We start from the raw sequence: 22,248 nt of genomic DNA, 5'->3' as shown, positions 1-22,248 counted from the left end.
CATTTTCGTGGTGGGGGTTGCTCATTGTTCTCCGGCCTTACCTGCTTCCTTCCTCTCCCTTTCTCCCGCCCTCCCTCCGATCCTTCTTTTCCACCCATCCCAAGGTTTTCTCCGCCTCCCGACGTCCATGCTCCGGGCCCCCAGCCCAGTGGAGAAACCAGGAGCCCTGGACAGCGAGAGGCGGGGTCGGGGAGGCGACAACGGGAAGCCCCTGCCGGACCCAGGACACTCAGGACCTGGTGGGTCCCGGGCGAGCTCCCGCAGCAGCCCCAGGGCAAGGAGGATGGGGGTGCTCGCAGGGGCCACACTGCCGGAGCCCCACGGATCCAAGCGGGACGGTGAGGTCTCCACACTGAGCCGGTGGCAAAGTTTCCGCGAGGATGAAGTAGGAACCTTGTGCTCCTCACCCCACCGGCCCCCGCATTTCCTGGCTCCTTCCCTTGCCGCTACCGGCGAGTCCTCCCAGGTCTTCCAAAGGCCGTTTTGTCTGGACGCTGTGGACCCGGAGGCCCGGGGGCATCGGCCGGAAGCGGGGCACCAACTCCGCGGTCTCCACTGGGCAGGACCCGGGTCCAGAGCTAGGGGACAGCGGGCGCCCTGGGAGGAGCGCGCAGAACTCGGAGAGGACGCGGCGGGGTAGAAACTGAAACCCCCAGGAGAGAACTTTCCCCGAAAGTCATCTGTGGTTGAAATCAGCAATCACCTGTAATGTCCCCCCTGTGACAACACCGTTGGGTAAATATCTAGAACCAGCGCCTCATCACTGCAGCAGCCTCGTGCGACTCTGCCCAGATTGCCCATCCCCGGACTCTCGTAGCCCACAACAGATCAGGCGAGCTCAACTGGTGACCGTCGCCGGGGCTCCCGGCCCCACTCTTCCTTACTACTTCACCTCCATATATTCACGTGTATCAGGATCGAAACCACGTAAAGTCATGTGTGAAAGGCTCCCCCACCCCTGCCTGCGTCCACTCTCATTGGCCACACAGACGAAACTTTATTGTATTCTTTTCATCTTTCCAGGGAATCTTTACTCCATTTCAAATGCATATGAATACATATTCTTCATTCAGACTTGGATATTTTTGACTCTTGATGAACCCTGTCACCTTGTCCCTCAGGAAGCCTGTACCAGTTTCCCCTCCCTCTACAGTGGATGTTTCACCATCCTCTGCCCAAGCTGGGTCATCACAATCACAGACAAGAGTGTCGCCAGCATTGCCATCCGTGACATGAGACGCTTTAAAGGTGCATTACTTTGCACAGCAATTCTGTGTCTGGAAATCTATTCTGCACAATTGAATTGAGATTCATTCAAGCACACTTTCTGCAGCATTTGGTTTCTGTAAAAATAACTGACTGGAGACCATCTGGATCTTCAGACATAGACACTGGTTACATTTGTTGTGATGCAGTCATTCTATACAATGTCGTGCAGAGAAAAAAAGGAAAAGAATCTGTATGTGTGGGTCTTGGAAGATCTTCAGAGTGTTTTATTTTGAGATAGAATCTGCATGCAGCAGAGTGCCTATGGGCTTATATTTAAAAACCAGCACTGATATGTATACACATCTCTACTGTTAGTAAGGAAAACAGTGTTTCCACAACTTATTGCTAATCTGTTTATCCGTTTTAGGAAAAATCAATATAGTTGAAAAGCTATGGTGGCAGGAATTGGTCATCACCGATCCAGATTCTACACTGCCCTACAGATGATCCCAGCTGAGGTTGCCAGAGGAACAGGATGTGGAATGCAGTCACGTTTCAGATAGGAACGTAAAGTCAATCTGGACCAGGAGTCTTGCCCTGACCTCTGCCTCTTCACCCAACCCCCACCTGGTCAGGCAGTGCCCTAGAGGGGCTGGGACGATGCTGGGAGGGCAGTGATGATGGGGAGCCAATGGTGAGAGCATGGTGAACACAGTGAGCCTGGACCCTACAGTGTCTGGGAAGGAGCTGGTGTGATGCTGGGAGCATTGGGAAGGCAGCGAGCCTGGGCTCAGCACTCACTGCTCTTCCCATCTGGGACAGGATTGGGGTGGCTGATGAGAAAATTTTCCTGAGTAGCACAGTCCCCAAGCCTGGCAGAATGACTCGCCCCGATTGCACTCACAGCCAAGACCCACTTGGACCCTGGACCGATCTACCACATGGCATGGTAAAGGCAGGAGTGTGACTACTACTGAGGCTCCTGCCAGGGCATGGGAAACAGCAACCCGAGGGGCTCAGAGGGAGGCTCAGACTACCCTGCACCCCGCTCTCCCACACTGAGTGGGGAGAAAGCCTTGAGCCCAGCAGATTGAGGTTTCAGTGAACTATGATCGTGCCACTGCACTCCAGACTGGTCATACACATGCTCACATGCACAAATTAAATTGTGGCATGATACATGTAACATGAAAGTTTGCATCTTAACCATTTTTAAATGTAAAGGCATCTTTTTCAAAATGCAGTATTTCCACCTGCCTGAGCAATCGTAGGCCTTCTTCACCTGAATTTTTTCTTCCTAAAGCAAGGACCACTTTAAAACAGACAGTGTTAGCTTTCAACAGCTGTTGTAAAAAAAATACTGCAAATTTAGTGGCTTAGCACAACACATATTGATTTTCTTATGGTTCTGGAGCTCAGAAGTCCAAATGGTCTCAGGGGGATAACGTCACTGCGCTGTCAGAGCTGTGTTCCTTCAGGAGGCTCTCAGAGAGAACCTGTCTCCTCCTCACCTTTTCCAGCTTCTCCAGCTGCCCACATCCATGGCACAGGACCCATTTCCCACCTACAAATGGAGCTCCACCAGGCTGGGTCCTCAGTGTGCCCTCTGTCTCGTTCTCCCTCTTCTGTCCCCATCTTCCTATATAAAGATCCTGTGGTTACAATGGACCCCTGGGAAATCCAGAGAATTACCCCATCTCCAGGACAGATGATGAGCAACCTCAGCTCCATCTGCAGCCTTCATTCCCCTTTGCATGTAACCCAATGCAGAGGTTCCAGGGACTCGGACCCGCATCTTGTCAGGGAGGTGCGGATGAGGGTAGAATGATTCTGCCCAGCACCCATATCGTATACTTTTTATATTTATCATTTTTCCACCTTAAAATGGTGGAGGGAGCAGAGCAATCTTGGAGAAGAGATTTTGCATCCTATTAAAATTAAGCATGCAGCTCATCCCTCTGCTTTTAGCACTTTGTAAGGCCAAGGAGGAAACATTGCTTGAGCCCAGGAGGTCAAGGCTACAGTGAGCTATGATCACGCCACTGCATGCCAGCCCAGGTCAGCCCAGGAGGTCAAGGGTGCAGTGAGTTATGATCACGCCACGGCATGCCAGCCTGGGTCAGCCCAGGAGGTCAAGGCTACAGTGAACTACGATCATACCACTGCATGCCAGCCTTGGTCCGCCCAGGAGGTCAAGGCTACAGTGAACTACGATCATACCACTGCATGCCAGCCTTGGTCCGCCCAGGAGGTCAAGGCTGCAATGAGCTATGATCTTGCCACTGCATGCCAGCCTGGGTATCAGAGTGAGACCCTGTCTCAGAAAATAAAATATCATAAAATAAGATTAAAAGTTGTTTTTAATCCAATCTAGGTTGTGATAAATTAAGATATTAATTGCTATTCCCCAGGAAAACCACTAAGAAAGTAAGATTTTAAAAATAATCAAGGAAAAAGAAACAAAAGAAAACTAAAGTGATGCAGTAGAAAATATCTATTTAAAACAAAGGAAGGAAATAATGGTGGAAAAGACCAACAGGGAAGATATAGGACACATGGAAAAGTAAGAGCAAGGTGACAGGTGTAAATTCTGCCTTAGCAGTAATTCCATTAACTCTCAAACTATTAAATACTCAAAAGCAAAAGCAGAGGTTGACAGAATGCGTTGTATAAATGATCTAAAGATACAATATAGATCTAAAGATACAATATAGGTCCAAAGATACAAGTAGGTTGAAAGTAAAACTATGAAAAAGACAAAGCACACCAATAGTAAAGAAAGACAGTTGAGATTGCTACTAACAATTTTTTGTCTGTGTTTCTAGAGACAGGGTCTTGATTTGTTGCCCAGGCTGGCCTTGCTCCTGGGCTCAAGCAATCCTCCAATCTCAGCCTCTCAAAGTGCTGGGATTACAGGTGTGAGCCACAGTGCCCGGCCTGAAATTAATAATATCAGGCAATATGGTCTTTAAGACAAAAATATTTTCCAAAACACTCTTTAAAAACGAAATGATCAAGAAGAAAATGACAAGGAAAATCAGAAAATACTTTAAGGTGAATTAAAACAAAAACACAGCATATTATAACTTATGAGAAGTAGCTAAAGCAGTCCTTAGAGGGAAATGCATTGCTGTCAGTGTGAATATATTGAGAAAGAGAAAAGAAACAAAGGAGTAATCTCAAATTGAGAACCTAATATTTCACTTGAAGAAACTCAAAAAAGAAGCCATCTACTCAAAATAAACAAACCAAGAATAGAAATTAGAGTGTAAATAATTGAAGTAGAGAAGAGAAAAACATTGGAGAACTCAACAAAACCGATAGCTGAGTCTTTGAAAAGCTTGTTCATTGGCATTGGAGGTGGCTCTGATGGATTTCTAGAAACAGACCACAGAGAGGAAAGGAAAAGTAATTCTCAAGAGAGGGAACACTAAGGAGAAAGGTCTGAAAACACAGTGACACCCACAGTTTCGAGGCTGGTGAGAAATCCACAGTGAGTGGAGCAGAAGCAAGTGCAGTGAGGAAGAAGAGTCAGGAGGGAGAAGGGAGAGGAGGATGGGAGAGCACAGGCATGCCAGCATGACTAGGAGGAGCCTCCCATGAGGGGGTCATGTTCACAGTCGCACACACACTCACACTCACACACACTCTCACACATAAACCTACACCCCCCCACACACACACACACACAAGGGTGTACTTCAACGGCATCTCCAGGGCGCTCCCAGTGCTCCCCTGTCAGTTACCTGCGAGCTCCAGCCTCTTCTCCCTGTGCATGGGGAAGTCCCTAAGCCAGCTTTTGCAATGTCCCTTGGAGACCTTCTGGAAGAACATGGTCACTTCCCTTCATTCTTCCACTTCTCTTTCTTCTGTCTGCCTCCAGCATGAATCACTGTCCACTTTCTCTTCTCTGAGTCAGAGAGGAGGAAGATCTGTCTATCAAAGTCTAAATGCCAAGATCCACTACTATGTCCATCACCTTCCCGCTCATGAGACATCCTGGCCTGCAGGGTGAGGGGTTCTGCCCCCTTGGAAAGAGATCAGCTCTGGTCTTGACACATCCTGTGCCACCACCCTGTCCCACTTCCAACCTCCTGCTCTTGCTCTCGCTGCCACATCCTGTCCTTGCCTCTGGCCCTCTCGGATTTATATTGCTACAGGAAATCAATAATTGCCTCCAACCTACTACTGTGTCTGCTCCCTCCTGTCCTGGACCATTTTAAACTTATCCCTGGGTGTGTCATTCTCCAGCTGAATGTCCAGCAGTTGCTCTGTGAGCATGTCCACCACCTTTTTCAGTACTGGATTCTGTGCTTTCCAGGCCCGTGTGACATTTATTTTCTTCCGCAGGGAACTGAAGGATTTAACTGTGTTGTTGCAACAGTCAGAGAGAAGAAAAATCTTTTTATCCACCTGATCTTGAACCTCGCACTACTGTGGTTCAGATCTGAACTTAGGGATGATGGTGACGTCATAGCAAAGAGAGTGAGGGCCTGAGCAGGAGAAATGTAGGTGACGGTTGGGTGGGAGTAAAAGGACAGCTAGACACCACTCCCCCACACTGTGACAGCAAGAGGATGCCTCTGGAAAGATGGGTTGGCCAAGTAAGAAGTCCCCTCCTGGCCAGGCATGGTGGCCTATGCCTGTAATCCCAGCAGTTTGGGAGGCCGAGGTGGTCAGATCACCTGAGGTCGGGAGTTTGAGACCAGCCTGACCAACATCGAGGAACCCCATCTCTACTAAAAATACAAAATTAGTCAGGTATGGTGGTGCATGCCTGTAATCCCAGCTACTTGGGATGCTGAGGCAGGAGAATCGCCTGAACCCAGGAGGCAGAGGTCGCAGTGAGCCAAGATCACGCCATTGCACTCCAGCTTGGGCAACAAGAGCAAAACTCCACCTTAAAAAAAAAAAAAAGAAAGAAAAGAAAGTGAAAAAGAAGTCCCCTCTCCAGGGCTATGGCCTCCACCAGGTATAGGCGAGTGCTCCTCCCTTGCTTGAAGACAAGGAGGAGGAGGAAGACCCTGCCTGCTGAGAAACCACATGTCCCAAGAAATGTCCCAGTGCCCCTATGTCCACAATGTTAACACATGACCATGCCGGGGAGGTGCCTGGCCTGCTAGAGGAGGAAGGGCCTGGATGGCAAAGGATCCTTGGCAGCAGCCCACGTGGATTGCGGGAGGTGGGAGAGGGGAGGGGCTGCCTCTGAGGATGCTGAACATGTTGAGGGTGGGGTGAGGACAGAATCCAAGTTGGATGATGGAGAGTTAATTATCGTGGTCACAGGATTTAACATGTCGGTAAAGCACCCGGTGATGGTGCTCATCTGCTGAGAGGATGCATTCTGGCAACCTTGAACAAAGAGATGATCCATACAGCAAAAAACGGAAAATCCAGAACTTCTAAGGCAGGGAATAGAGCAAGGGATCAAAGAGTCAGAGAAGTGCCCATGCTGGAGGGGTCTGAGTGTGAAAATCCAGAACAATGTCCATCTACGGTGCTCATGGGAAGCCTGGAGGACTCCTGTTCACCCAGCATATAAAGAAGGCCCTGAGAGAAAGCAGCAGAATGGGAAGAAGCCCAGGGATGCCTGTTGCTGAAGGCCAGGGTTGCAGACAGGAGATGCTGTTTTTTGAAATGGGCTCCCAGGAGTAATGGGATGAAAAATCCTGGGCTCAACTATCAGTAGCATGGAAGGTGCAGTGATGGAAAGAATTGGAGAAGTCACAATGCCAGCTCGGGACGTAAGCCACAGAGAGCTATGCCAATGGCTCATATAAAACAAGGAGATCTGAGAGGCAAGCAACACAGAGACCCAGCCCAGATACAGCTGGATTGATATAATTATAACAAGTGAACATTAAACACAAGGATGGATGACCTGGAGGCTGAAACTAGGCAGTCTATTAAAAACCGGGCTTCTCTGACCAACTTGCAAAACCAAGCCACTTCTCAGACTCTGAAGCCATTACTAGAAGGCGACACCAGGTTCCAATGAGGAAGGACCTTTCAATCCCACCTCAAGTGCAATGAGTCTTTCTGGCCTTCTGCATAGATATTTATGGCCTCTAGAGTTTGCTGTGAATGCTGATTTTGTAAACTCTTAAAGGTTTGCAGGGAATATATTCTCTGTCATAACTACTTAACTCTGCTGTTGTAGCTCAAAAGCACTCACAGACAATCCACAAATGATGAAGGAGGCTGGACCTGTTTTGAGCATCCTAGGACCCAGGACACCCTAATCTCCTAGAGGTACCTGTGGTTGCAATTACTAATTGGAAAATCACAACATGGATGGTTAGTGTTACAGAGGCAAGGCAAGGACACTGACAGCAGGGAAATCCCAACATTAAAAAGTGGCTCCTGTAGAGTACTGGCAGAGATGGGGCCTTTAGCCATGGGAGGGCAGTGATCACACAGCCTCAGAGCTGCCTGTCACCGAGTGTGCTCTTCATTCTCTAGGTCATTAAGAAGATAGGCCCGGCAGTGAGAATACGAAGGTGGTTATCCTGGGATGGGCAGAAGCAAGGCCACAGGGAACCAAGAAGCTGCACAACCAGTTGGCTCCAATCCCCAGGACACCACATGGCTGCAATCCCTCACCCTCAGATCACAGCTGTGGTTTCTGGGAGGATCCCTGATGGCCTCCATAGAGCAAAGAAGCTACTCAGCAGCCAAGGAGAGGAGAGTAGGCTTCAAACCATGGAACCCCACTGCCATTACATCCAACCACCCAGAAGCCACAGGCAGGGTGGGACCCACTTCTGATTCTTCAACCAGCAGCTGAGACACCACTTGGAGATGACACCTTAAGGGAAGGGGCATCAATTGCTGGGACACTGTAATCCATTTATTTGGGTCAGCAACCTAGGACAGTGTTCAAATCTGGTCCCTCTGTCATTTGCAGGTTGTCCTGGCCTGCTGTTGCTCTATAAAGGAGCAAAACTTGACACAGAGACAGAGAAACCATGGCCTGCAAAGATCAAAGGGTCTCCCACCTTCCCTTTCTAGAAAGGTTTTGCCAACCCCTGTTTACATAGTGACTATTTTCTATGATGCTGGCTCCCCATTAGGAAGAACAGGCAGGGCTGGGACCCAAGGGAAGAGTGGATGCCTCTACTCACCAGCGTTCCTAGGGTCACGAACAAAACAATGAAAGAATAAAAAGGAAAAATGAAAGCACAGACTTACTGAAATTAAAGTACACTTGACCGAGTGGTAGCTGGCTGGGGGAAGCCCCTCAAGAATTCAGCTGGTTACAGAATTTTCTGGTGTTGGAATACCCTCTAGTGGTTTCCCATTGGTTACTTGGTTACACACTATGCAAATGAGAGAGTGGCCTGTGCCCAAGGAAACAATCAGAGACTGAAGTGAAGTTACAAAGTTACACCCTATGCACCTGAAGACTGGTTGCAGAAGGGGACCAATCAGAGGTAATTTCTGCTTTTCATCTGCAAGACAGTGGAAAGTGGAGAGGTCGCAGATTGTCAAGGGAGTATCCTCTGGTCCTTTTGTTGCTTGAGCACAGAGAGGTGGGGTTCCTTTTGATTCACTTCTAAGAAGTCAGAGCAAATCACCCTTAGGTTCCCTGCATCCAGACCCTATTCTTCTGCCTCACTGAAGCCTCCTTCAATGGATTCAGGAGTGAGGTGGGCCTATGGGGTGACGAAAGGTGACAAGGTTGGGTAGAGAGGGAGTAAAAGGATGTGACTTGGGTGGTGGCAGTGAACGGTGAGGGGAGGGGTGGGAAGTGTCTGCTGATCTCCTGGATGCAGGTAAGTGTCTGCAGCAAAGTGCAGGGGGAAGTTCAAGGGCAGGGAGCCCAGGGGGTGCTGGAGAGTTTGTGAGATGGAGAGTGGATGAGAGCAGAGCAGGCCTGTGGCTGTTGAGGGCAGGGGTCTGGGGTTGACTCCCTGCGGAACCATCCACTTTCCCATACCCCTAGCCACACAAGGTCCCCCGCCTCCCGCACCAGACATGACCAGGGAAGAGTAACCTTGGTTTACAGATGCTCTCCGGCCCCAGCTGTATAGAATCTGCCAGAAAACATTTCATCCCTCCTCACCTCCCTTTTCCCCACCACTCCAGACTACAGCTCCCTGCTGCTGGCCAGGGCTCCCGGTTCCCAAGGGCAGGTGAGGCTGGAGAGGGGGCGCTTTGCCATCATCTCGCCCTCTCCAGCCCTCTCACTGCTCCCCTCCTGCCATTACTCCTTCGAGGACCAACTCGGTGATGGTGGCCACTGCTGCTGGGAACCTGGAGCCAGGAGGAGGACAGCCCAGGAGGAAGCACAGTGGCAATGCGGAGTCTTGACCACGCCCCCCAGGCTTTTACAGGGCTAGGTTCGGCAGGTTCCCAACTACCAGCTGGAGCCAGTCCACGCCCCACCCACCTGCTCTTTCTCCAGATCTAGAGGAATCGCTCTGACCCTTTTTTTATATCTGCCCTTCACTCCTTCTTTTCTCCTTCCCTTCCCTCCTGACCCTTCCTTTTCCCATTTCCATTCCTGATTTCAGGCTCGTTCCTTTAAACAAAGTTTAAAGGGCAAGGTTTTCCTGCTCCAACCACTCACAATTGTACCCTCTGGGTTCAATCAAAGGGGCTAAAGAGAGCAGCTTGCTGTCCTTCTTCAATAATGTTTTCTAGAAGATTTTATCCTGCTGGGGCCCAGACCAGCTGCAAACCAAAGTTATTCTTCCTTGGAAAATCTCTGTGGCCGCCCAGGCAGGCATTCACATTTCCAAATTGTGCCAGCAGTGAGGTCTCCAACCACGATATCCTCACCTTCAGGCCTCTGGGGGTTACAACCTCCACGCCAGCTCCACTTCTGCACCTGGGGTTTTCCCCTGAGCCCCATTCACTCCCACAACTGTCTCATTCATTCAGTCATTTGCTCAGCCTCCAGCCACCCTTAAATCATGTTAGGCTCACCTGGTGATGGAGAGTAAAACCACCGTCCTCTCTGGGTCCAGTCTTTGCCTTCATTTACACCCATTCAAAGAGCCCCCAGGGCCATGAAGAGGCCATGGCATGATCGCAGGGCTCCAGCTGTCATCTGGTTGGGTCTGGCCTTTGCTGATGTTATGGAAGGCAGGGCTCACATGTGAAATAGGAAACCTTCCCTGAGTCCTTAGCATGTGCAAGGACTGGGTTCCTGGCATAAACTGCTCATTTCCTCTGTGTTCATAGTATTAATTTCCACATGTGGACATCCATGCCCAGAAAGGTGAAGAAACTTGCGCAAGAATATTCAGCCACAATGCCAGCTGACTTCCATGTCTGAATGCATGCTCTCTAGATCACGGCCATTATAATCACCTTTCAGCCACGTCTATCCCCATCCTGGGCTGGCCTGAATCTGGTGGCCGGGAGTCTGCAGCAGGTGTGAGGCAGGAGGGCCCAGGTGTGCACAGAGTCCCCTCCTACTGTCACCTGGCTGTGCTGCCTGGGACTCTTCTGCCAGGCTTCTGCCTTCCTCCTGTTCCCCCAGTCCCCCAGTCACTGGCCCAGGTCACCCAGCCTCAGGGGTGGGGGCTGCCAGGGCCTTCCCAGTACCCTCCTTTCAAACGCTCCTGTTCCCAGCCCTATGCATGAGAGGCACTTCTCACACACAGATCCCTGGACCTGCCAAGCTCTGCCCCTCTCAGATCTGAGAACTGCCCACCCCCATGTGTCTGTTGTCCTCCAGACCACCCTCCACATGGCCCCTCCTGGACAGAGGCTCTAGTGCATCAGGCCAGAAACTTCTAGGCTCCTGTGTCCCTGCACAGTCACAGAGGGGCTGCTATCCCATCCCCCTGTGCAGAAGCAGAGACAGTCCTTGGGCTTGGTCTAGGCCTCCTCCCCTTTCCCACAGCCTCAGGGCTCTGGGGATTGCTGGTCACCAGGTGTGCATCCTCCCCACATGACGACTGTGTGGAGAAGACAGTCTGTGTCTATTTTACTCATTTAATAGGGAGAAGGCTGAGTGGCTGGGGGCAGTGTGGGACTCAGGGGCTCTGCCCATTCCTTATCCCAGCAGCCAGGGATCACTGGGCCCCCCACCTCCCTCTGCCTTCTGCCTACAGGTCTAGATGCCTTCATGGTGACTAAGACAAGGGGGCACTTGGGGTTGCCCCTTTGATAATGAGTCCAGTGACCATCTAGGGGCTGAGCAGAGGTGTGGGTGCAGCCATGGATTCAGGTGTGGTTGGCCACGGATTGGTGTGCTGGAAAGTGAACCCCACACATGTGTAGACTCCTCCCTCGGCTCCTGCTCTTTGTGGAAACACAATTGATTACATGATTGAGCAAGTTGTTCACTAGGTCTTTTTAGGAAGGGATGTAGTATATTCTCAAAGACCTCATGCTTCTAGCAGAGAGGCAAAGAAATGTGTGAGCAATTGTCACACAGGGAGATCTGGATGCACTCACTGTGAACCCAGGTCTCAGGGAGCAGGAGGGTGTTCTGTGTTGTGGGAACATGCAGGACACACATGGGAGGGGGTATTTGTGCCCGGCTTTGAAGGATAGCTGGCTCTTTGCCCAGGGGGAAGAGGCCAGCAGAATGCGCTGGCAGTTGGGAACCACCAGGAACTTTCAGTTGAACCTGCTCTGCTGAGCCCCCTGTGCCGTCGGTGGACCTGGGCCAGGGAGGCTGCTGAACTGGGAGCTCAGAGGTAATCTCTCTGAGGAGCTTTCTAAATCAGCAAGCGTGTCACAGGTTGAGATTCTAGGGATGAGGTCCTCAATGCTGTCCTCGATTTTAATGAGTAGCCTTTTGGCCAGTCTGCCCTGGGTGAAGCAGAAGCAAGACATAAATTTTTAAGATAATTTTTAAAGCTGCTTAATTTTGGTAAAAACATAGAACATAGAATTTACCATCTTGACCAATTGTTTACTATACAATATGTTGTTTTGAACCTCTGAAACCCTACCTGCTGTTTCTGTAATAAAACCTAGCCCAGGCCGGGCACGCTGACTCACGCCTGTAATCCCAGCACTTTGGGAGGCCGAGGTGGGTGGATCACCTGAGGAAAGGAGTTTGAGACCAGCCTGGCCAACAAGGTGAAACCCCATCTCTACCAAAACTACAAACAATTCGCCGGGCTTGGTGGTGGGCACCTGTAATCCCAGCTACTCCAGAAGCTGAGGCAAGAGAATCGCTTGAACCCAGGAGACAAGGCTGCGGTGAGCCGACATCGGGCCGTTGCACTCCAGCCTGTGCAATAAGAGAGAAACCCCATCTCCAAATAAATAAACAGATAAAGAAATAAAAAATAAAACCTAGCCCGGACTGTAACCACGCCCACCGGGGACTGGGGAAGTAGTGGAGGGGACGCGAACAGATCCATGGCTGTGCCCAGGGCGGGGTGAGCCAGGGACCCCGCGGCGCAAGCGGAGGGAGGGAGAGTGCCGCGGACCCAGGCGGGGACAAGGAGACGCCGAGGCCGCTGAATATTCCTCTGCACGTTTCTTCACCATTAATAAAAAATGCTATAATGATTAAATGAGTCTGTCGTGGAAGGAATCGTGTCCTGGCAGGAGTGGGTCCCGGGCACGAGGCCACCAAGCTGCCGGAGCGGGTGAAGAAGGGAAGGGACACTAGCATGGAAACTGGACTTTGTCCAGACAATGAAACGAAGAGGTGGAACGCGCCCAGTAACTACGCCCAGTAGCATTAAAATCTGGCTTTTCAGAACCGAGGTGACTCATTCCCCGGTACATTCCCCAGTAACTAACAGTATATAAGCCAGCCTTTCAGCACAGAGGTGATTTCATCTTCCAGGATCCACGTTGATTAAGTCTCTTGTCCCCAGCCCTCCTGGTCCCCAGTGGCAGCAGCCGCCATCCCAGCTTTGCTTCTGTGCCTCCCGCTTCTGTTCCTGCTGTTCGGCTGGTCCCGGGCTGGGCGAGACGGTGAGCTGGTGGATGGAGCCTAAGCGGGGCGGGGGCCAAACCTGAGGGGCTGTGGACTGCAGCGGGTTTCAGAGGAGGGAAGGCTTCTGGAAGGACAAGGGAGATCTCCCCGAACTGCGCTCCCCGCTCAGTTCCCCTCCTGGGCTCCTTCCTGCCGGGTCCACTCCCCAAGGCTGTTCTTGCCCCAGTAGGGGCGAAAAAGAGCAGGGTGAAAACGAGGCTGGCAGGAGGGTGGAGGGGCCAGAGGGCTGCGAGGGCTAGGTGGGGCCCGGATCCCTAGTGCAGCCCGGCAGTCCCACCCGCCTTTCGGAAGGAGAAACCAGAGCCCCTCGGGAACAGAGCTGGGGTCAGGACTGGGTGAAGGGGGGTTCCACAGGGATACAATCACAGACGCCCCCACCAGCCACAAGCCTGCTCTGCTCTCACCTGCTCTCTACCACACAAACCCTCCAGGACTCCCTGCCTTTGTTTTCCCTGCACTTTCCTGTAGACACTCACCTGCACCCAGGGGCTCAGCAGACAACCGCCACCCCTCCCCTCACCATCCACTGCCACCACCCAGGTCACATCCTCTTACTCCCCACCTCAGCCCAGCTGGTCACCCCTGAGGTCTCCCCATCCATGAAGGGGCCCTCACCACCTCCTATACCACGTAGCATCTTCTGCTTCTTGCCTGAGGACACACCCCAGCAAACACACCCCAAGCTCCCCTCAGAACCTGTGCAGGGGGGATGGGAAGCACCATTTCCTCCAGGATGACCCTGGGAACTCTGGTGAGTAGAGGCACCCACTCCTGCCCTTGGGGCCCAGACCGCCTGTTCTTCCTACGGGGGTGCCAGCGTCATAGAGAATAGTCACTGTGTAGACAGGGGTCAGCAAACCCTTTCTAGAAAGGGAGGAAGGATGCCCTGTGATCTTTGCAGGCCATGGGTTCTCCGTCTCTGTGTCCAGTCCTGTCCCTTTGTAGAGCAACAGCAGGCAATGGCAACCTTCAAATAGGGGGGACCAGGTTTGGACCCTGTCCTAGGTTGCTGACCCCAGATGAGGGGATTACAGTGTCCCAGTGCCCCATCCCCTAGGGTGTCATCTCCAAGTGATGTCTCTGATGTCAGTTGGAGAGTAGAAGGTGGTCCTACCTTGCCTGTGGCTTCTGGGTGGTGTGGATGTGATGGGAGTGGGGGTCCCACAGTTGGGGGCTTATTCTCCCCTCCTTTGTGCTGAGTGGCATCCACGGGGACCATCAGGTACCCTCCCTGAAGCCTCAGGTGTGAGCTGAGGGTGAGGGAGTGCAGCCACGTGGTGTCCTGGGGATCAGGTCCAACTGCCTGTGCAGCTTCTTGGTTCCCGGTGGCCCTGCTCCTGCCCATCCCAGAAGAACCACCTGCGTCTTCTCACTGCTGGGCCTATCTTCCTAATGACCTAGAGGGTGAGGAGCCCACCAGTAATGGGCAGCTCTGAGGCCTTCAGCAATAGGCATCCCTAAGCTTCATTCCATTCTGGTGCCTTGTCATGGGGCCTTCTTTATATGCATGGCAAAAGGCCCCATCTCTGCCAAGGCGCAGTACTCTACAGGAGCCACTGCTTAATGTTGCAGTTTCCTTGCTGTGAGTGGCATTGCCTTGTCTCTGAACATTCACATGGAATCTCTGTTGTGATTCTCCAATTAGACATTGTGACCACATGTACCTCTAGGATCTTAGGGGGTCTTGGGTCATTGGGCACTTAAGGTAGGTCCAGCCTCGCTCATCATTCATGGATTGTCTATGGCTGCTTTTGAGCTTCAACAGCAGAGTTGAGTAGTTACAATGGAGAATATATTCCCTGCACACCTTTACATGTTTACAAAATTGCCCTTCACAGCAAACTCTATTGGCCATAAATATCTTTGGAGAAAGCCACAAGGACTCACTGTCCTGGCTGCAGGGTTAAAGGGTCCTTCCTCACTAGAAACTGGTGTCTTCTTCTAGTCATGGGTTCAGGGTCTGAGAAGTGGCTTCATTCTGCAAATTAGGCAAAGCAGCCTCGTTCTTGATGGACTGGCTACTTTCAGCATCCTGATTTGGTTTATCTCTGTTTCTTGTAATTATTTAAATCCAGCAGTATGCGGCATGGGTTTCCATCTCTTTTGGACTTTGGACCCCTTTGTTCTATGAGCCATGGGCATAACTTTGTATAACTGAGGTCCCCAGCTGGCATTGTGACTTCTCTAATCATTTCCATCATTGCACCCTCCTTGCTCCTGACAGTTGACAGCCTCCACCTGGAATTTGTAATTTCAGAATTTTTCACCCCATTACTCTGGGAGCAGATTTCAGGAAGAGCATCTCCTACCCCCAACCCTGGCCTTCAGCAATAGGCATCCCTAAGCTTCATTCCATTCTGATGCCTTCTCATGGGGCCTTCTTTATATGCTGGGTAAACAGGAGTCCTCCAGGTTTCCCATAAGCACAGTGGATGGACATTGTTCTGGATTTTCACACTTAGACGCCTCTGGCATGGGCACTTCTCTGAGCCTGTGATCTCTCCCTCCACTACCTGCCTTAGACTTTCAGACTTTCCATTTCTTGCTGTATGGACCATCTCTTTGTCCAAGGTTTCAGGAAGGCCTCCTCATAGCAGATGCATGCCATCACCCGGGGCTTTGGCAACATGTTAAATCCTGTGACCATGATAATTAACTCTTCTTTATCCAATGGGGTTCCATCCTCACTCTGTTCAACCATGCACCAGCATCCACAGGGGTGGACCCACACCCTCTCCCACCTCCCGCAGTCCACGTGGGCTACTGCTGAAGATCCTCTGTCATCCAGGCCCTTCCTCCTCTCTTGCTAGAGAGGCCTGGCACCTCTCTAGCAAGGTCATGTGTTGACTGATGTGGGCAGAGGGGCAGTGGGACATGTCTGGGGACATGTGGTTTCTCAGCAGACAGAGACTTCCTCCTCCTCCTCCTCCTTGTCCTCATGCAAGGGGCGAGCACTCGCCTTAAACTTGTAGACACCACAGTTCTGGAGGGGGCACTCCTTCCTGGGCCAGCCCAGCCCGCCAGAGGCATCCTCTTATTGACACAGCGTGGAGGGGGGCTAACTAGGGGTCTTTTTCTCCCCACCCACCCCTCACCTGCCTTTCTCCACAGACCCTCACTCTCTTTGCTATGACATCAACGTCATCCCCAAATTCAGACCAGGACCACGGTGGTGTGCGGTTCAAGGCCAGGTGGATAAACAGACTTTTCTTCACTATGACTGTGGCAACAAGACAGTCACACCCGTCAGTCCCCTGGGGAATAAACTAAATGTCACAAAGGCCTGGAAAGCACAGAACCCAGTACTGAGAAAGGTGGTGGACATACTTACAGAGCAACTGCTTGACATTCAGCTGGAGAATTACACACCCAAGGGTAAGTTTCAGATGGCCCAGGACAGCAGGGAGCAGATACAGTGGTAGGTTAGAGGCATTTATACTTTTCATGTAAAAATACAAAAGGGTCCTGGGCATGGTGGCTCACGCCTGTAGTCCCAGCACTTTGTGAGGCAGAGGTGGGCCGATCACAAGGTCAGGAATTCGAGACAAGCCTGACCAACATGGTGAAACACTGTCTCCACCAAAAATGCAAAAATTAGCCAGGCATGGTGGCGCATGCCTGTAATCCCAGCAACTTGGGAGGCTGAGGCAGGAGGATCCCTTGAACCTGGCAGGCAGACGCTGCAGTGAGCCGAGGTGGTGCCACTGCACTCCAGCCTGGGCAACAGAGTGAGACTTTGTCTCAAAAAAAAAAAAAAAAGCCAGGTGCTGTGGCTCAAGCCTGTAATCCCAGCATTTTGGGAGGCTGAGGCAGGCGGATCACGAGGTCAAGAGATCGAGACCATCCTGGTTAACACAGTGAAACCCTATCTGTATAAAAATACAAAAAATTAGCCGGGTATGGTGGTGGGCGCCTGTAGTCCCAGCTACTCTGGAGGCTGAGTGAGCCAAGATCGCGCCACTGCACTCCATCCAGCCTGGGTGACAGAGCAAGACCCTTTCTCAAAAAAAAAAAAAAAAATACAAATGGGAAGGTCATCTTACCCCTCAAGAGTCTAGAGGCAAGGCCAAGATGTAGCAGAGAGAGTAAAGCCAGGAAATTGTAAGGGGAACGGGATGGGGGTGCAAAATTTGTCAAGACCAGAGCTGATCTCTCTCTGATGGGGGCAGAACCCCTCACCCTGCAGGCCAGGATGTCTTGTGAGCAGAAAGCCGAAGGACACAGCAGTGGATCTTGGCAGTTCAGTTTCGACGGACAGATCTTCCTCCTCTTTGACTCAGAGAAGAGAATGTGGACAATGGTTCATCCTGAAGCCAGAAAGATGAAAGAAAAGTGGGAGAATGACAAGGATGTGGCCATGTCCTTCCATTACATCTCAATGGGAGACTGCGCAGGATGGCTTGAGGACTTCTTGATGGGCATGGACAGCACCCTGGAGCCAAGTGCAGGAGGTAACAGGCGAAAAAGAAACGGGGATCTCAAATGAGATCAGAAATGGTGATCTCAAGAAGTTAGTTGTTGAGTTCAGCTTCAATCATCCCAGTGTACACGTTTATGTTAAAATGACCTCCTCGTGGGGCGCTCCTCCTGGAGTTGCTGGCATGCCTGTGCTCTCCCACCCTCCTCTTCCTTCTCCCTCCTGACTCCTATTCCTCACTGCACTTGCTCCTGCTCCCCGCACTGTGGATTTCTCACCAGCCTTGAAACTGCAGGTGTCGCTGTTTTCAGACCTTTTTCCTTAGTGTTTCCTCTTTTGAGAATCACTTTTCCTTTCCTTTCCCTGCTCTGGTTCTGGAAATCCATCAAAACCACTTCCAACGCCAGCCCAGAGATCCTCCCCTCCCCAACTCTGGGGCATCACCTCCTCTTCCCCCACAGCAGGAGGGTGGGGTGCGTTGTCACCTTGCTTCCCTCAGCAGCTGTGTGAACTCCCTGAGGACAAGACACACCCCGTCTCCCTTCCTAAGCCAGGACCTGTCATACTGGCTGCCCCACACCAGGGGGGAGGGGACAAAACTTTTGCCTTCCAGGATGAGCTAGGGTGGCAGGAACTGAGGAGGTGTCTCCTCAGATTTGGGGCCTGGACAAGGGTTGTCACTTTTGTGTTTCCATTTCATCACCACTCGCCATGTCCTCAGGCACAACCCAACTCAGGGCCACAGCCACCTCCCTCATCCTTTGCTGCCTCCTCATCATCCTCCCCTGCTTCATCTTCCCTGGCATCTGAGGAGAGTCCTTTAGAGTGACAGGTACTGTGGGCAGAATTGGAAGTGGAGCAAGGAGCAGGTGGGTGAGGAGGCAGGATGGGGAAAGAGAATTCCCGGAGTCCCACCCCTCCCCGTGGCTGGGACCTTCTCATCCTAACATGAGACAGGTGAATGAGACCTTGTGTCGCCTGTTGGCAATGTTGGCAACGACCTGGGCAGCTCAGCCCTGAGTTCTGACGGATTCTCACCTTCAGAGTCCAGAGGGAAAGGGAGGGGCCCATACCAAGGCTCAGGGTCTGTTGAGCTTGAGAAGGTTTAGCAAGTTCAGGCCTGATTCAGAGCAGGTTCCTATTCAGGAAGGGTATGTGGCCTGCAGGCAGCAGGAATTCAGACATGGGCAGTCCTCTTAATTGGCTTAGGTGCATCATGGTAGCTTTACATGAGGTGTGACAGGGGAAGGGGGATTCCATCTCTGAGGCTAAGAGAGAGATCTGGGTGTAATCCCAGGAGGAGGGGGCTGGGAGAGCCTTGGTACACCTAATTGAAAAGGAGCGAGTGCAGAGCTGCCTTCCCACAGAAAGTGGCTTAGGTTCCAAGAATTAAGGTGGAAGGTGAAGAGTAGAGGCTGTTCAAGAGAAGGATTTTTAAAAAGTCAGTCCCACGTACCCGTGGGGTTTGAGTCTGGGCCCTGAGGCAGCTCCCCTGCCATCACCCTCCTGCACACCCCAGATCCTGAGCCCACTCATGGCCCTGCCTGGAGCAGAGTGGACTCAGAGGAAGGGGCATCTGAGCAGCTGCTGGGGTTCCACGGGCACCACTGGGCTGGATAAGGAATTGATAAGGTGGAACAGGGACAGTCACCTTCAGAACTATGGGTGCTGCTCCCAGTGTGAGGAGATGCTCAAGAAGAAGGGGAAAGAAGGATGTTTGCCTGCAGGCCCACCAAAGGCCAAGGGCACAGGAATACAGAGCCCTCTCTTTGGAAGTCTGCCCCACCCCTTGCCATGTTTTAGACCCTGTCATCAGATGATAAAGAGGGCCTTGAGTGAGGGCGCGGACCCATCACTACCAGCTTCAGACCTGTGGGCCCCTCCACTCCATCCCCTGGTCAGGTGCAGGGCCTGGGCTGACTCTGATGTGACAGAGGAGGAAAGAGGTAGGTCCAAGCTGCAGTCACCAGGGTTGAGGCTCAAGGGAAAAATAGGACCCTTAGTGCAGGGGGCTCTGAGACATAGAGTGACTAGGGAAAGATTACCATGGAAAAGTGATCCGGGTTCTCTGCCTCTTAAACCAACATTTGTGTCCTTTCTGAAGGTTAAAGATGATACCAAAAAGCCCCTGTGAGCACGGTCTTGATCAAACTCACCCTTCTGTCTAGCCACCTGCCCACCACCTACAATGTATGTCCAGCGGCCTCCAGCAGATCATGATGACACCATGGACCCAACAGCTCATTCACTGCCTTGATTCCTTTTGCCAACAATTTAACCAGTGATTATTCCTAACATATTATGCAATTTTCTCTTGGTGCTACCTGATGGAATTCCTGCACATAAAGTTCTGGCTGACTAAACAAGATATGTCAACATTTTCTTCTCTTTTTGTTTGGAAAATCAAGTACTTCTTTGAATGATGATCTCTTTCTTTCATTACTGACATGATTATCAGTAAAACAATCATGTTAGACTTCAGACCTCCAGGGATTCTTTCCATGTCCTGAAAGAGAATTGTTTAATTATTTAATAAGAAAAAAATTTATATTAATGATTGTTTCATTTAGTAATTTATTGCTGTGTACTGATATTTAAATAAAGAGTTATATTTCCCAAAAACCTACTGAGTTTAGAATTTTGTTGTATTACTCAGTAGAGAATTAATGTTATTTCATTTTTCCTCCATGATATCGAGTAATAAATGAGTGATTCTGCCAGACTTTGTGTGGAAAAAGAGAACCTACAAAACATGGCTGAAAAAAATCAGAGACAACACAAATACATGGAAAAATATTTCATGCTCATGGGTTGGAGAATCAATATAGCTAAAATGGCCATACTTCCAAAAGCAATTTATAGATGCAACACTAGCTCTATCAACACCAATGTCATTTTCCACAAATTAGAAAAATCTAATCTAAAAGTTATTTGGAATTAAAAAAGAGCCCAAATAGCCAAAACAATCATAAGCAAAAAGAACAAAGCCAGAGACACCACATAGCCTGACTTCAAACTATAATATAAGGCTACGGTGATCAAAACAGAATGGTACTGGTACCAAAATAGACACTTAGATCAGTGGAACAGAATAGACAGCTCAGAAAGAAACCTTCACACCTTCTAACCTTCAACAAAATCAACAAAAAAAGCAATGAGGAAATAGTCCTAATTCAATAAATGGTGCTGGGATAACTGGCTAGCCATGTGTAGGAGAATGAAACTGAACCTCTACATTTCACCATATATGTAAAATAACTCGACATGAATTAAAGATTTAAATGTAAGTCCTAAAACTATAAACATCCTGGAAGATAACCTAGGAAATGCCACTTTGGACATACAGCCTGACAAAGATATCATGATGAAGACACCAAAAGCATTTGCAACCAAAACCAAAAATTGACAAATGTGACCTCATTAAACTAAAGCGCTTCTCCACAGTAAAAGAAATTAGCAACACAGTAAACAGCCTATAGAATGGGAGAAATATCTGCAATCTATGCATCTGGCAAAGCTCTAATATCCAGAATCTACACGGAACTTAAACAACTCAACAAGCAGGAACAAAATTCCAATTAAAAAATAAGCAAAGAATGTGAACAGACACTTTGCAAAAGAAGACCTGCAAGTGGCCAACGAACATGAAAAAATGCTCTTTGGGAAGCCGCAGTGGGCAGGTCACAAGGTCAGGAGTTTGAGACCAGCCTGACCAACATAGTGAAACTCCGTCTCTACTAAAAATACAAAAATTAGCCAGATGTGGTGGTGCATACCTGTAACCTGTAATGGTGCATAGTCTGATGTTGGAACTATGAAATACCTTGGACTGGTACTTTCCAGTCTTTTCCAGCAGATGGCACTGCTCATCTTTCAAATATTTCAATAAACCCAGAGGGTTTGCCAACAGCGAGTTTGTGCCCTGAGCTCCTTGGCACACAGCTTGGGATCCACAGCCAAGGGCTAGAGAAGACAAAAGAGACATTGACATCATGGTGGAAGAGGAATCCATAAAGAGTTCATTTTTGAGGACTGGGGCAGTTCCTCCCACCCTGCAGATCAAGATGCCCTGAGGGCAAAGAGCAGAGGTGTACTCTGGTGGCCCAGCAGTTCTGCCCTGGGGGAGGATTCTCTTCTGCTGCAGTGAAAACCAACAGGACGCTGCTTCATCCCAAGGGGACCAGGAAGATAGATCAGAGTGAGGAGCTGTCTGAGTGTTTCAGATCACACAGTGACTGCCTGCTTGATGGCTTTAGAACTCCTTCATGAGCTGAGAGACAGCCCCCAAGGTTAAAGGTGTGTGGGCAGGATGGGCTCGACATGACAACTCTCAAGATGACACGCAGTTTCTCCCATGTGTTTCTGTGTGTCTTTTTGTGTGCCCGTGTATGTGCATGGCTGTGTCTGTATTTCTGCATGCATTTGTGTATGTGTGTCTCTGTGAATCTGTGTGCCTGTGTGGTGTGTGTGTGAGAGATTGTGCCTGCACGTCTCTGTGTGTGTGCATGTGTGTGTGTGTGTGTGTGTGAGATAACATGCATGTATGAATGTTGAATTGATTTTCTGGTTGACTTGCTGTGGAGGGAGTCAGGGACTCCAGGGGGCTTCCTGCCCACCCCTCGTTCCCTGTAGCCAGTAGCACAAATGGCATAATAAAAGGTAGTTTAATTTCATTTTATGCAAATGTAAAACTTTTGTGCTT

The 22,248-nt window shown here is 50.3% G+C and overlaps 1 protein-coding gene across 1 annotated transcript; it reads left to right on the top strand.

The window, feature by feature from the left end:
- Nucleotides 1–127: 127 nt before the first annotated feature.
- LOC101140391 (UL16-binding protein 6) lies at nt 128–19,907 on the top strand. Its single transcript, XM_063707354.1, has 7 exons — nt 128–636; nt 8,615–8,642; nt 13,008–13,107; nt 16,241–16,504; nt 17,299–17,580; nt 18,247–18,378; nt 19,651–19,907. The coding sequence occupies exons 1-6, from the start codon at nt 128–130 to the stop codon at nt 18,354–18,356; spliced, it is 1,293 nt and encodes a 430-aa protein (XP_063563424.1). The 3' UTR covers nt 18,357–18,378; nt 19,651–19,907.
- Nucleotides 19,908–22,248: the final 2,341 nt, after the last annotated feature.

Source organism: Gorilla gorilla, chromosome 5 (genome assembly GCF_029281585.2).
Source record: "Gorilla gorilla gorilla isolate KB3781 chromosome 5, NHGRI_mGorGor1-v2.1_pri, whole genome shotgun sequence".
Taxonomy (NCBI): domain Eukaryota; kingdom Metazoa; phylum Chordata; class Mammalia; order Primates; family Hominidae; genus Gorilla; species Gorilla gorilla.
This window is presented reverse-complemented; position numbering and strand designations above follow the sequence as displayed.

Bases quoted from the DNA above. Each gene is read 5' to 3' on its own strand.
- LOC101140391 (XM_063707354.1), top strand. From the start codon at position 128: ATGCTCCGGGCCCCCAGCCCAGTGGAGAAACCAGGAGCCCTGGACAGC. The intron at 13,108-16,240 runs GTGAGCTGGTGG...CTTTCTCCACAG, and splicing joins GTCCCGGGCTGGGCGAGACG to ACCCTCACTCTCTTTGCTAT. The intron at 16,505-17,298 runs GTAAGTTTCAGA...TGATGGGGGCAG, and splicing joins GGAGAATTACACACCCAAGG to AACCCCTCACCCTGCAGGCC.